Source organism: Enhydra lutris, unplaced genomic scaffold (genome assembly GCF_002288905.1).
Source record: "Enhydra lutris kenyoni isolate GAN:26980312 unplaced genomic scaffold, ASM228890v2 scaffoldscaffold26, whole genome shotgun sequence".
Lineage (NCBI taxonomy): Eukaryota > Metazoa > Chordata > Mammalia > Carnivora > Mustelidae > Enhydra > Enhydra lutris.
Genome location: NW_019154110.1, coordinates 20,789,113 through 20,804,905, shown reverse-complemented (window position 1 = coordinate 20,804,905; position 15,793 = coordinate 20,789,113). Strand labels below are relative to the sequence as shown.

Sequence of the window (15,793 nt, the reverse complement as noted above, 5' to 3'; positions counted from 1 at the left end):
TATAATGTAAAAAACATACAAAACATGTTAGTCGACTGTTAAAGTTATTAGTAAGGCTTCTGGTCAACAGTAGGCTATTAGTAATTAAGTTTTTGGGGAGTCAAAGGTTACACACATATTTGACTGTGTGAGGGATTGGCACTCCTAACCCGTGTTGTTCGAGGGTCAAATTATGTATTAATAGCAGTTTTTTTTTTGTTTTTTTTTTTTTAAGAGTCAACACATTTAGGGGCGCCTGGGTGGCTCAGTCAGTTAAGCGTCTGCCTTTGGCTCAGGTCATGATCCCAGGGTCCTGGGATCGAGCCCCACGTTGGGCTCCCTGCTCAGTGGGAAGCCTGCTTCACCCTCTCCCTCTCCCTGCTGCTCTGCCTACTTGCACTATCTCTGTCAAAAAAAAACAAAACAAAACCCAACTTAAAAAGAGAGGAAAAAGAGTTAACACTTTGATAAAATCTCATGCAGCTTTGTCAATAGTGACCAAGAAATTTAAGGTGAAGTAGAAGACATCCAGGTAGGTTTTAACTGACCACATGACTATACCTAGTTGGTCCTGATAAATGACAGGAAGTTTTTTTTTTTTTTTTAAAGATTTTATTTTTAAGTAATCTCTATACCCAATGTGGGACGTGAACCCACAACCCCAAGATCAGAGGCTGCATGCTCTACCAACTGAGGCAGCCAGGCAACCCCAATTTTTAAAAAGTTTTATTTATTTATTTTTTAGTACTCTCTATGCTCAACACGGAGCTCAAACTCATGGCGGCCCTGAGATGAAGAGTCACATGCTTTTCCAAGTGAGTCGGCCAGGTGCCCCAGTGATGGGAAATTTTTTGATACGGCCTACCTCTCTGTACCAGGCTCTGTGCTGTTCAACTTTTTAATTGAAAGACTAGAATATGACCTATAGGGCATTATCATCAAATCTGCAAATGGCACAAAACTAGAATATTATACAACACAACCTTCAACATTAAATGACAGAATCAGAAATAAAAAATTTCTAAAAAGACCAAAATTTAGTAAGAAACAGGTTATGTGAAATTATTTATTTATTTATTTAGGAATGGGGAGGGGGTGAGAGAATCTTTTTAAAAATTTTTTATTATTTATTTTTTTTAAAGATTTTATTTACTTATTTGACAGAGAGAGATCACAAGTAGGCAGAGACGCAGGCAGAGAGAGGGGAGGAAGCAGGCTCCCTGCTGATCAGAGAGCCCGATGCGGGACTCGATCCCAGGACCCTGAGATCATGACCTGAGCTGAAGGCAGAGGCTTAACCCACTGAGCACCCAGGCCCCCAGGGTGAGAGAATCTTAAGCAGGTTTGACTCTGAGCTGGATCTCATGACCTGAGCAGAAATCAACAGTCAGATGCTTAACTGACTGAGCCACCCGGTTGCTCCCAGAATAATTTAAAGTCTTAAGCCTTGGATTTAAAATATCAACTGCAGGGGCACCTGGATGGTTCAGCTGGTTAAGCAGCTACCTTCGACCCAGGTCACAATCCCAGGGTCCTGAGATTTAACCCAGTGGCGGGCCCCCAGCTCAGTTGGGCATCTGCTTCTCCCCTTTCCCCTGACTTGGGCGTGCATGTGTGCTCTCTTTCTCAAATAAATAAATAAAATCTTAAAAAAAAAAAAAAAATCAACTGTAGCTGGAAAGGGGTTAGAACTCGGCTTGTCTCAAAAGGAAAGCCCCCAGAAGCTTTTCTGTTTCCAAACCCAGAGCCTGTCCTTTGGGGACTGAGGAAATGCTTAATTCTTACCAGATATCCTGCCACACTCAGAGAGAGGTCTCCAAGGACCAGCACAGTGTGCAGCTCATCCAGTATCCAAAGGGGAAAACTCTGCAGATATACTTGCTGCCCATCATCCTGATGGACAGGCCTGCGGAGGTCAGCGCCAGTCTTTTGCCCTTAGACCCATGGCGAGGCCCCGGAACCTGGCTTTTGGCAGCTGAGGTTCTGACAGTTATTTAAGCTCCGATCACTGCTACTCTGCTTCCCTTTATCAAGACAGCCATTAAGAGAAATGTGAAACTAATTTTACTACAGCCTCAACCTGGGAGTAAGTTTGAAATCATTCCTGGTTCCTCTTCAGGCCCTGAATCATTCCTCAATTTTAAAATCAGGATGGTATCATGGCGGACTCACTTCAGAACCTAAGTGGTATCAAACAAGGCTGGATCCTATTCCCGTTCGGTGTTCTCAGGCATCCCTGGTGTATGCAGCCCCAGATGGGGCTTCTGGGGATACTTCCCTCACCCCTGCCTTCAGGCCACTCTGCCTAGCAGGTAACCACATCTCAACTGTACAGACAGAAAAACAGGCTCAGTGGGTTAGAACTCTGCCCAAGGCCAAAAATTTAACTCCAAATCTGCTTAATCTACCTTCTTTCCCCTGTGCCCGAGTCTTTGTGATGTCCTTGGAGATGACCTTGTCTGGCTCCCAAATGAAGTGGGAGTGTGTCCCTCAGCTTTCGCCAATAGGAAGCCTTTTTGCTGACAGCAAGTATCTGAAGCCTGTGGGAGGCCCTCAGTGAGCACTGACTGATTTAAAAATATGTTTTCAGGCACTGCAGGACACAAAATGGTTGTATTTCCAGGTCTTTCATCTCTCAGTGATGTTTCTTGTGGTCAGTCGCCTATGTGTCTGCCATAATTGAATGGCCCAGCATTATTCCTTCAAAGTCCTACCTCCCAGCCTTTGCTAGTATAGTTCGCTCCTTTCACAGGCTACTCCCACGCCTTCTGCCTTTGTCCTTCAAAGCTGGCTCAAAGGCTGCCTGCCCTGTGAAGCCTTCTCTGGTTGGACCCAGTGAAGATTCAGCATGCCTTTCATGCTCCCATAGCCCTTGCTTGCGCCTTTCCTAAAAGTATACTCAAATTAGCCTCATACCATTTATTAAAAAACAGAAAACTGGGGTCTCTGGCTGGCTCAGTGGTAGAACATGTGACTCTTGATCTTGGGGTTCTAAATTCAAGCCCCATGCTGGATGGAGAGATTACTTCAAAATCTTTAAAAAAAAGTTAACTGCAAATGCACAAAACTGGTTTAATTGGCTTACTGGTCAAGTTGTAGAAAAGATGAAAGAGTTTCAGCTATATGCAAAATCAGTGTTACTTTAAAAAAAAACTAGAGCAGGGGCCCCTGGGTGGCTCAGTGGGTTGAAGTCTCTGCCTTTGGCTCAGGTCCTGGGATCAAGCCCCACATCGGGCTCTCTGCTTGGCAGGGAGCCTGTTTCCTCCTTTCTATCTGTGTGCCTCTCTGCCTACTTGTGATCTCTCTCTCTGTGTCAAATAAATAAGTAAAATCTTAAATTTAAAAAAAAAAAAAAAAAAAAAAGCTAGAGCAATTCTGGGGCATGAGTGGAAACACAGTCCTGAGAAAGGGAGACAAAGGTGGAACTACCTACTGTCCTAATTATATAGGTGACCAAACATTTGCTTGAGGTGCTTTCTAGGGTAGAGGACTTTCAATCCTAAAAAGAGGACAGTCTCAGGCAAGGCAGGACAGGCTGTCACCCCATTACCACTAATTCAAAGTATGCCTAGAAGATGGTGAGCAGGACATACCGATGAATTAAAATACACTGTAATATTATGAGAAATCACTGAAGCAACTAGAGTTACTCAGAGTGTTCTAGTGGGAAGGGAGACCACTATAACAAGGATTAGAATTATTCTGTGTAGCTCTAAAAGGCAAAATTAAGACTCAACAACAAAATCCAGAGCACGGATAATTTTGGTGCAATATAAAGGATATTCTGGTAATCATAGATACCTTATCAATGGAAGTGTTAACAGAAAACATCCCATGAGGAATTTCTGTAGAGAAGCGAGACTTTACCCTGCAAGCGTCTGTTAACTCTACAAGCCTGTGATCCTACACACTTTCAGTTACATGGGGATTTACTATCTGATGACTGAATTCACGTCCACATTATGTTTCTCAATAGCCTTTTGTTTTTATTTTGTTCTCCTTGCCTTCCGCCAGAATACAGGAGGTAGGCAAGATAAAGAGTTCAAACCGAAATCTAGGATCTCATCTCCAACTGTAAGCCTCAGACTGTGTTTCTTTTTTCCTTAAAAAATTCTAAGGAAGGGAAATGACAGAAGAAATCAAACTAGAACATAACCTCCATCATGAAGCTGAGTAACAGTGGAAGGCTGGAAATACTCACCCATGCCAGATTTACCATCTGGGTACGTGTACACTTGTCCATTGTTTTTGATAATTGGGAGGTTCGAAGGTAAAGGAGCAACTTCTTCTTCACTCTCCTCAGAGCTGGAACTGCTACTCGTGTCCTCACTGCAGCTATCATAACCGTCAAACATCCCGAATGAGTCTCTCCTTTTCCTTTCAGAGCGTGAAGAATGTTCGGTCTTGAAAGTAGAAGAAATCAATGATCCATGATACAGAACGAATACGCCCCCAACCCCCTCAATTAATTTAGTTCAAATTGTGGTAAGTGGTATCTGAAAAATGAAGATCTAGCCCCCAGAAATGATAATTTTATTTTGTAATGAAACGCTTGTTTCAAAACAGACGCTTCCCTTTCTATAAGGTGCAACTTCATTAGCTACCATGTTAGCGAACAAGAATGTCAATGGTGATAGCAAGAACGCTGAGTAGGATCAGAAGATCACCATGTAATTTAAGCTTTGCCATAAACTAGGTGGGTCACTTCTCTATAAAAAAGAGTAGGTTAGGGGCGCCTGGGTGGCTCAGTGGGTTAAGCCTCTGCCTTTGGCTCGGGTTGTGATCTCAGGGTCCTGGGATGGAGCCCCACGTTGGGCTCTCTGCTCGGCGGGGAGCCTGCTTCCCCCTCTCTCTCTGCTTGCCTCTCTACCTATTTGTGATTTCTCTCTGTCAAATAAGTAAATTAAAAAAAAAAAACTTAAAAAAAAAAAAGAGTAGGTTAGACGGTTTGTCTTTTTTTTAAATTGTGGTGAAATATACATAATAAACAGATAAATGATTTCTCAATTTGCCTTTCAGCTCTGAAACTGTAGATATCTACAATAATATAATAATACACCACAAAACTTTGAGATTAGTGAGAAGAAAGTAGAAAGAAAACAGGAAAATAGAGAGAAACAAAATCTTCAGGAAACAATAATCTATAAGGAAATAGGAGCAACACAGGGAACAAAAGAAAACTTCAAAAAAATATGACACAAATATCACAGTGAGTTACAACTAGAGGGCAAAGTACCAACCAAACAATCTTTAGAGTCTGGCACCCATCCTTATTCTTTTGCTTCACTTAGTATTTTTTGGGTATCATTTTACACTTTTTGCTCAATTTCTTTCCGGGTCCGGTCTAACTTCCTACCATGACCAATAACCAAGTTGAAATCTGTTATTCAAAGCCTGACAAAAATAAAACCAAGCAAATGCATCTTTTAGTTTGAGATACTGAGCTACTGAGCAATTATTTTTAAGTATGCAGGTATGGGAAACCTGCAGGTATGGGAAACTGATTTTCCCATGTATCAAGTGTAACTATGAAAGTGACACAATCCGTTTCTTAATCCACACAATGGAAGTATTTTATACCCAAATGAAAACTTTCTTTTAAGAAGGCCCCTTCTTCTTCTTTTTTTTTTTTTAAAGATTTTATTTATTTATTCGACAGAGATCACAAGTAGTCAGAGAGGCAGGCAGAGAGAGAGAGAGGAGGAAGCAGGCTCTCCGCTGAGCAGAGAGCCCGACATGGGGCTCGATCCCAGGACTCGGGGACCATGACCTGAGCCAAAGGCAGAGGCCTTAACCCACTGAGCCACCCAGCGCCCCAAGGCCCCTTCTTCTTAAAGTATCCTTCTTTTAGAACTCTCTTTTAAATCCAGTTTTAAGAAGAAAACCATATTGTATGTGGCTACTTTGTAATTCCATTTCCCTCAACAGTTTTCCCTAGCTTGACTACCTAACAGAATAACTTGCAGGTATTTAAAAAAAAATCAAATGTATTTTCAAAGAATCAAAATCTGCTACCACCAGATTTCAAGAGGAAGATTCTGAGGGCAATGCCAAAAGAAAGTCTAGCAACATTTTGAACTGATAAGGTGGTAAGGATTGGGATAGTCCTTGTTAGAGTGAGGGGTGGTGCTAACAGCACAGAATTCGGATAGCCCTAGCTTTGGGTCGTGGCTCTGCCATTCATTGGCTGTGAACTCAGCTGTGAAACAAGTTATGAGCTTCTTTCCCTATTCACTGAACATTCAACAACTGTTTATCAAGCATTTGTGTGTCTCACAGTGGCAGAAGCTAAAGACAGAGTAATGTAATAAAGCAGACAAGACTTTTCACACAGGCTACCAGTCTACTGGCAGGGAGGAATCCAAGCAAGGCCACGTGAAGTCAGAGTCAAACTGAGGCAGGAGTGGTCAGCTAAGATTCAGGGGTGAGGAAAGGCCTTGGTGAGATAAGCCCTTGGTGAGATAAGACCCTGATGCCAAAAAAGGCAGTCAATTGAATATTTGGTGCTGGAATATTCTAGGCAGATCAAAGAACAAGAACAAGGCTGGAACATATGTGGCACACTGAAAGGCCAGTGTGGCTGGTGCTGTGTGAGAGGTCTACGAGATGGGGTTGCAGGAGGATATAGAGGCCACATGATGAGAACCCTTGAAGGCCAGGGCAAAGAAGTGATACATTCTTTTTTCCTGAGGGGAATGGAAAGACATTATGAAATATTTATCACAGTGTCTGGAATGCACACTTAATAAACACTGGCTAGAATTTTAAGTTCTAGTAGATTCATACGGCTCACATCCATGCAGAGATGATCTTTTATATCCATAGTCGTCATATAAGGTTGTCCACTTTACAGCCAGCCCGGTTAGCAGCTAATGCATATTTATTACTGACCCCTAAATGTCAGTGCAGAGTATCTTATTCAGACTCTACTTGCCAGCGAATATAACCTTGTAGTTTCAGGGGGTCAACAATGATAAACATCTCGGTTTCAACATTACAGGCTGTTAACGTAAAAAAAAAAAAAAAAAAAAAAAAAAAGTATAAAAAAAAGTATTATGCTCAAATACATTTGTAAAATTTTCCTTATTTCATGGCCTCTTTATTTATTTATTTATTTAAAGATTATTTATTTATTTGACAGAGATCACAAGCAGGCAGAGAAAGAGGAGGAAGCAGGCTCCCTGCTGAGCAGAGAGCCCAATGCGGGGCTCGATCCCAGGACCCTGGGACCATGACCTGAGCCGAAGGCAGAGGCTTAACCCACTGAGCCACCCAGGCGCCCCTCAAGGCCTCTTTAAACCTTTAACATGCTTATGAACATTATGGTAATTTAAGAGGGATATAGAATATACAGTCTTTTCCATAGTTCCAGCACACAAAGAAAATGATCAGCTGTACAATGCAAGGGTTATAAGCCCCTGAATGTACCTAGTCTGAGGCCCCTGACTATGTCCCAAGCATTGCAGGGATGAATTAACTTGACAAATCCAGGACACACTAGGTGGGGAGCTACATTCTACTTGGGAAGTGGTGTTCCTTCAGTATTTTTTTCTTAGATTAGGAAAGAATACTAATGAATTATACATATGAGCTATAACCAACTTACTCTATGTTAAACTTACCATTTACTGCAGGGGAACTTAATTGGAAACTCCCGAGTGAGACCAAAATCCCTAAGGGGGCTGCGACTTCAATGAAAGGGTAGGTAGGGAAAAAAAAATCTGACTACATGCAAAAGAGGACCTACAAGTGGGTCTTTTCTGCCCATGTTCTGGGTGGAGAGGCTACGCTGGGATTTTATAATCACAGGCCTGCTCTCCTGCACCTCTGAGGATATAACTTACACTACCCTAGATGGTCAGGGAATCCCCAGCTCAAGACATTAGTTTCAGGCCACTAGTGCCCCATGAAACCCAGCAAAAGCATCCTAAATCATTTCAAGAAATAATCACCTACAATTCAGGCCTTTCAGCATTCCCACAGATTTGACCAAGTATGAGCACACAATCAAGAATCAAACATATAATAAGCAATCCATCACAATTGTCAGTAGAAATAGATTAGGAATCCCAAACAGGCACGGAAATTGCTAGACAGAGTAAAAGAACTATTCAAGAACTGTTTTTTTTTTTTTTTTTTTAAAGATTTATTTACTTGACAGAGAGAGGGAGGAGGAAAGAGTGAGAGGGAGAAGAGGCTCACAGCTGAGCAGAGAGTCCAATGTGGGGGTTGATCCCAGGACCCTGGGATTATGACCTGAGCTGAAGGCAGATACTTAACTGACTGAGCCACCCAGGGGTCCCAAAAACTGTTTAAGATGAAATAAAAAGGGGCACTTGGGTGGCTTAGTCTGTTAAGTAACTGACTCTTGATTTTGGCTCAGGTCATGATCTCATGGTTGTGGGATGAGACCTGCATTGGGTTTCTCATTCAGCAGGGAGTCTGCTTGAGATTCTCCTTCCTCTCCCTCTGTGCCACCCCCGCCCTCCTCCCACCACACACGTGTGTGCATGCTCTCTTCTCTCTTCGAAATAAATAAATCTTGGGTGCCTGGGTGGCTCAGTTGGTTGAGCAACTGCCTTAGGCTCAGGTCATAATCCTGGAGTCTCAGGATCGAGTCCTGAATTGGGCTCCTGGCTCGGCAGGGAGTCTGGTTCTCCCTGGAACCCTCTCCCCTCTCATGATCTCTCTCTCTCTCAGTTAAATAAAAATCTTAGGGGCGCCTGGGTAGCTCAGTGGGTTAAAGCCTCTGCCTTAGGCTTGGGTTGTAATCCTAGGGTCCTGGGATCGAGCCCCGTGTTGGGCTCTCTGCTCAGCGGGAGCCTGCTTCCTCCTCTCTCTTTGCCTGCTTCTCTGCCTACTTGTGATCTCTGTCTCTCTCTCTGTGTCAAATAAATAAATAAAATCTTTAAAAAAAATAAAAATCTTAAGGAAAAAAAAGAAATCTGAAAAAAGGAAAATTATTATTAAAAAATGAAGAAAATAATAAAAAGTCATCAGGCAGACCTGAAAAGAATCAAATATAACTTCTGTGAATGAAAAATATAACTGCTGTAATGAAAAAAACACCCCCCACGAAAACACCTCAATGAATAGATCAAACATGGCTAAAAAAGAAATAGGGAAATGGAAGATTAAGAAAACAACCAAAACACAGCAAAGAAAAACAGAAATACAGAAAAGAGGTTAAAAGGACATAAAATGTAAAGATCTAATAAATGTCTGATATGAATTCTCAGAGGAGAGAATATGGAGATGTTGAATGAAAGACTGGCTGAGAATTCTGCAAAAACACTGAAAACAAAACATGAGAAAAAGAAAAACACATTTAAACAGATCATAGCACCAGTGCAAAGCACTCAAGATTTAAAAAGGGACCAATCACCGCAGTGAATCTTATTCCTTAAAAAGTCCAACCTCAGGCTCATTCAGTACGATCAGCAGCTTAGTGACAGGCAAGGATCACCAATCATTTAAGAGAAGCCTCTGAGGGGCGCCTGGGTGGCTCAGTGGGTTAAAGCTTCTGCCTTCGGCTCAGGTCATGATCCCGGGTCCTGGGATCGAGCCCTGCATTGGGCTCTCTGCTCAGCGGGAAGCCTGCTTCTCCCTCTCCCTCTGGCCCTGCTCGTGGGCTCTCTCGCTCACTTTCTCAAATGAATAAATAAAATCTTAAAACAAAATAAAACAAAGGCCTCTGAGAATGTGAAAGACCAAAACAAATCTTCAGGAAAAAACAACCTATAAGGAAACAGAAGCAACATAAAGAGCAGAAGACAAAACAAAACAAAACCTTCAAAAATAAAATTAATGCGGCACCTGAGTAGCTCCATTGGTTAAACATCTGCCTTTGGCTCAGGTCATCATGATCCTGAGGTCCTGGGACAGAGCCCTCCATCAGGCTCCTTCTCTGTGGGGAGTCTGCTTCTCCCTGTGCCCCTCCCCCCTGCTCATGCACATGCTCTCTCATAAATAAATTAAAAAAAACTTTTAAGAAAAAAATGAAATTCTTCAGGGATGTAAGAATAGAACACCGTCAGTGAACAAAATCTTGAAATATAAAAACAGAAGGGGCAAGATAACCTCTATGTTGTACACCTGAAACCAAGGTTAACATTGTGTCAACCACATCCAATTAAAAAATTAAAGAAAAAAAGAGAAAAGGTAATTTGGTGGAAAAAAAGATAGTCTTTTCAACAAAAGGTGCTGGATTGAATAGATTACAAAATTAAAAAAACAAAAAGAAAACCCAATTCTGATCTATACTTCACGTCATCTACAAAAATTAACTCAAAGTGGATCACCGACCTAAAAGAACTGAAACTATAAAACTTCTAGGGAAAAAAAAAAATTGGAGAGAATCTTCATGACCTTAGGTAGGCATAAAATTTTTAGATATGACATCGGAAGTATGATACATAAATGAAAAATGCTGACAATTTGGACTTTATCAAAAGTAAAAACTGGTCCTTGAAATATACTATTAAGAGAATAAGATAAGACACAGACTGGAGAATAGTTATTTGCAAATCACATGTCTGATAAAGGATTGGTACCTAGGATATACAAAGAATTACCCAAACTCAACTGAAGCAGTCCAATTAAAAAAACAGGTACAACAACACAACAAACTACTCACAGATATATGGATGGTAAACAAGGTCAGGAAAAGATGCTCAAGAGCACTGGTCATTAGGAAAGTGCAAATTAAAACCATGAGACACTCTTGTACATCTATTAGATTGCCCCAAATTAAAAACAAAAACAAAAACACCAACCCTCTATGGTCTAGGCAGCAAACAAGAACTCTCAAACACTGCAGACGGGAAGGTAAAATAGTACAAAAGTATTTTGTAAAAGAGGCAGTTTGTTAAAATGTTAAATATATGCCACCTATCACCCATTCCGTTCCTATTTACCGAAAATAAATGAAAAGAAAGATCCACACACAGACATGTGTCTGTGCATGTACACACATACATGAATGGTCGTACTAGCTCAAAATTGGAAACAACCCAAATATCAACAAGCGAATGAGTAAACAAATTATGGCATATCCACATAGTGATTCCATATTGCTGCTCAGCAATAAAAAGGAATGAGTTGATACACACGACATGGATAAGTCTCAAAATAATTACACTGAGCGAAAAAACAGACAAGAGCACATGCTGTGTGACTCCATTTATATAAAACTTTAGAAAATGTGAACTATTTTTGCATTTCCTTCATTTTTACTTAATGTTCTATTTCTTTTCCAAGCCTCAAATAACATTGAGTTGTCATGTCCCCTAAAGCTCCTCTTGGCTGTGACAATTTCCCAGGTTTTCCTTTCCTGGTTTTTGATGACCTGGACAGTTTTGAGGAGTCCCTGGTCAGGTATTTTGTTCAATGATCCTCTCCTGAGATCTGTCTCATAATTTCCTCAGCATCAGGCCAGGGTGGTTTTTTGGAAAAAAGATCAGCGGTACTGAGAAGTACCCTTTTCATCAAATCATATAAGGAAACCTACTACTAACATGACTTACCCCTGTTGGTATTGACCTTGGTCACCTCTACCTGAAGCAGTATTTTTCAGGTTTTTTTGTTATAAAATTACTCCTAACCCCTCTACACACTATACTTTCCGGAAGCGACTTTGTGAAGTCTACACTTGTGAAGTGGGGAGTTGGGCTCCCTCTCCTTGACAGCTGTGCATCCACACAAATAATCTGGAGTTCTTCCACACAGATTTCCTTTCAGGTTTATGTGAGGTTTTCTCTCCTGTTGTACGTCTCCAGTTAACAATGTCTCTCAGGGTAGCGGTAGCAAAGCCAGGTGATGGGATTTCCACCTGCGTCTTATCAGTGATGAGAAGACCTGGTCTAGGTGTGGCCTGGTTTTCCACAGCAGCCCTACTATTTTCCCTCTTTTAATAAGCAATCTACAGGGAGATACTTAAAGTCTATACAAATACTGTTCATCCAAATTTCACTCTAGATTTAGCATCCAAAAAGGATCCTGCCCAATCTGTAACTAGGATTTGCCAGCCTCAGAATTTCTTCCATATTCTTAGTTGGCATTCTTCTGTAGGGAAGATCCTTCTTTTTTCTCTTATTATGGGTATTCACTCATGGATTCCTACTTTTCAGTGCCCTATAATTCATTATAGTCCTTAGTTTTCTGGAGCTCCAACTGTTCCAGATTTAGCCAATGGGAGCCCATCCAGCTGAGTCATGTCATTCTGACAGGCCTGTATCATTGTTTGAGCAACTCCTTACTTTCTGGCATAACAAGATATTCCAGGTTTATCTGACACTCATTTTCCTGTCCCAACCCTAGAATCAACCATTTCTTCAGAGAGCCCCAGTTTCTTTCAGTGGGGGCTATCGGAAATAAAGATGTGGGGACTCCATGTGCTCAGCACTATCGAAGTCTCTGTCTCTGGGTCCTTCAGTAGATGGAACTGGAATATATCATACATAGATATGCTATCTCAGGAAATCATGAGTTCACACTTTTAACTCCAATTCCAATCCATCCTTTAGGGCTTTCCCTTATCTTCCCACATCTGTATTTGGAGCTCTCTTCTTCCATAGTGAAAACCCTGGCTTCCACCCAAATTACACGTACTCATTCGCTCAGTCCTTCCATACATTTTAGTAGTTGCAGGATTACATCCATACTGCTGCAAAAAACAAACTTATGAGTCCAGAATTTCTTTGTAGTCCCATCTCCTTAAATTAATGGTCAGAGTATTGAGTTTTAGAGTTGCTTGGATTGTTTATTTCTCCCGCCTTTACTGTGGTTATGTTATGATTTGAAATAAACTGAGTTTGGTTTTTAGTCTTCCCTGTCATCCTTACTGAAATAATTTCATTTCTGGGGCCTATCTAAAACACTGTTCTGCTTCCAAATATAAAGAACTATAAAAAGTTGCAACTTGGAAAAAATCTCCTGTCTCACCATCCACCTTTGCAGGCAGGTAACTAACTTTATTGCTTTCTGGTTCACCCTTCTTGTGTGTGTCTATTTTGAAAAGGTAAATAGGTGTATTTATTTCCTTATTCTTCTTTCTTACAGAAAAGGCCACACACTAAATTTCTGTTCTTTGCTTTTAGTAATTCAGAAATATATCCTAGAAATTGTTCCTTTTCGGTGCATAGACATCTTCTCTTCATTCTTTTTTCAGCGGTACAGTACTCTGCTGTGTTTGTGTTTACTCAATCAATCTCCTTTGGACAGACAAAACATCAGTGTTTTGCTATTACAAGCATTGCCTCAATGAACAAACTTACGCATTTATGTATACATATACATTTAAAACTGCCTGAGGTATACTTTCAGAGTATATTCTTTGGGTAGAAGAGCGAATGCACATATAATTTATTTAGGTATTACCAAATTTTCCTCCATAGAAATTTTATCATTTTGCATTTGCATAAGCAACAGTGAGATTATTTCTGCCAATGTAACAGATGAAAAATGGTATGTTAGTGTAGTTTTTTTTGTTTTTTTTTTAAACTTTCTACTTGGGAAGAACTTCAAACTTCTAGGGAATTTGGACAATAGTACAATGAAATCCTGTGTACTCCACTGAGATCTGCCAATTATTAACATTTTGCCTCATTTGTTTTATTCTTCTAAATACATAGACATTTTGCTAAGCTGTTTGAGAGTAAGTTGCATAATTAATATCTATTTGTCCACCCCAAATTCAGTACGCATTTTCTAAAAATAAAATTGTTCTCTCATAACTACCACAGAGTTAACAGTTTCAAGAAATTTAACATTAATGAGATACTTTCCCCCAATTTACCATCCATAGTCCAATGGACCCAATAATGTCCTTATATAGCCTTTTTCCATTCCATCCAGGATCCCATGTCCTATTTGTGTCCTTAGCTTCCTTTAATCTGGAAGATTACTTCTGAATAATGCAGGCTCTCTCTCCACCTTCCTAATAGAATGTTTCTCATTTGATGGTCCTCCTGTTTCCGCATTAGATCAAGTTATATCCCCGTAATGCTACATAAGGGAGATAACCTTCTCAGAACATTACATCCAGAGGCATAAGATGCCTATGCGGCCCTCTCTGCTGGTGTTAATTTTAATCATTATTTCAAGGCGCTATCCAGTTTTCCACTGTACACTATTTTTCTCCTTACAACTAATAAGAAATCTTGCAGATGTATTTTAAAATGTGCAAATATTGTTTCTCATTGAAATCTCACTCCATCCCACCCCTAAAGTTAGCATCCAGTAACTCCTGCCAAACCAAACATTACTATGATGGCTACAAAATAATTTTGTAATTCTAGTACTCTTTTACCAGTCAGCACAAAATTCTTCCATCATCCTCATATATTTGCCTACCTATCTACCTTTATTATCAGTATGAATTCACACCTCTTTTTCACCCCAATGGTTTATAATCCATCAATGTCCTCAATTATTTTGGGGCTCAAATCATCCCATATTCAGCTACTTGGATTCCCTCAAACTGGCTCCTACATCCCTGTGACATGCTCCCATCATTACTTATTAAGTGTTGACTTACTTTCTGGCATATCAAGATATTCCAGGATCATTTTCTATCTACATTGTTCACCCATTTCTCCAAGGAGCTCTCATTCTTTTCAGTGAGGAATGGTATTAAAAACCAACATGTGGCTGTGCCTGGGTGGCTCAGTGGGTTGAAGCCTCTGCCTTCGGCTCAGGTCATGATCCCAGGGTCCTGGGATTGAGCCCCACGTTGGGCTCTCTGCTCCGAGGGGAGCCTGCTTCCTCTCCTCTCTCTCTGCCTGCCTCTCTGCCTACTTGTGATCTCTGTGTCAAACAAATAAAATCTTAAAAAAAAAAAAACAACAAAAAACAAACCAACATGTGCTCAGTATTGTTTTACACAGAGCCATTTTTTATTTTCTTTTGTATGTTGATACAATGTGTGTTCTTTTGCTCTTTTTTCTTTAGGGTTTTTAGTCTCTTAGATTTTTTTTTTTTAAGATTTTATTTATTTATTTGACAGAGATCACAAGTAGGCAGAGAGGCAGGCAGAGAGGGAGAGAGAAGAAGCAGGATCACCGCAGAGCAGAGAACCCGATGCGGGACTCGATCCCAGAACCCTAAGATCATGATCCGAGCCGAAGGCAGAAGCCCAACCTCCTGAGCCACCCAGGCACCCCAGTCTCTTAGATTTTTTTTTTTTTAAAGTTCTGTGTATTTAGGAACTTTGTAATATATAGCAAGTTTTGATTTTGCTTATAAAGTTGTCATATAATTAATATTTTAAAAGTAGTAAAATTTATCAGTATTTTATTGTAACTTGATTTTGACTCATTGAAAACTTTTCCTTATAACCACTGCATAGAAAAAAGTTTACCCATATTTTGCTATCTGTACATTTTTTTAATATGTAGACCTCTGATCCACTTGGAATTTATTCTTATGCATGGTGTGAAGAACTGACCTACGTCATCTTTTCCTAAGTGGCTGTCTAATGCTGCCACGTTATTAAAATGTCCCTTTTGGGGGCGCCTTCGTGGCTCAGTGGGTTAAAGCCTCTGCCTTCAAGCTCAGGTCATGATCCTCAGGGTCCTGGGATGGAGCCCTGCATCCGGCTCCCTGCTCAGCAGGAAGCCTGCTTCCCCTTCTCTCTCTGCCTGCCTCTCTGCCTACTTGTGATCTCTGTCAAAATAAATGAATAAAATCTTTGGGAAAAAAAAATGTCCCTTTTGTTTTAGTGATTTGAAATACCACTTCAATAAAGCATTAGGTTTCCATATGTAGCTGTGTCCGTATCTGGACTTAACAGTGTTTTACTGGTCTATTCATGTGC

At 40.6% G+C, this 15,793-nt stretch overlaps 1 protein-coding gene across 5 annotated transcripts in view; it reads right to left on the bottom strand.

Annotated features, from left to right (window-relative positions):
* Positions 1-15,793, bottom strand: part of LOC111151608 (mbt domain containing 1) — a 68,634-nt gene that overhangs the window by 39,746 nt on the left and 13,095 nt on the right. For all 5 annotated transcript variants that reach the window (XM_022509700.1, XM_022509704.1, XM_022509703.1 and 2 more), the window contains exon 3: positions 4,181-4,382. In XM_022509700.1, the coding sequence (XP_022365408.1) occupies positions 4,181-4,334 (154 nt within the window). In that variant the 5' untranslated portion in view covers positions 4,335-4,382. The remainder of the gene's footprint in view (positions 1-4,180; positions 4,383-15,793) is intronic.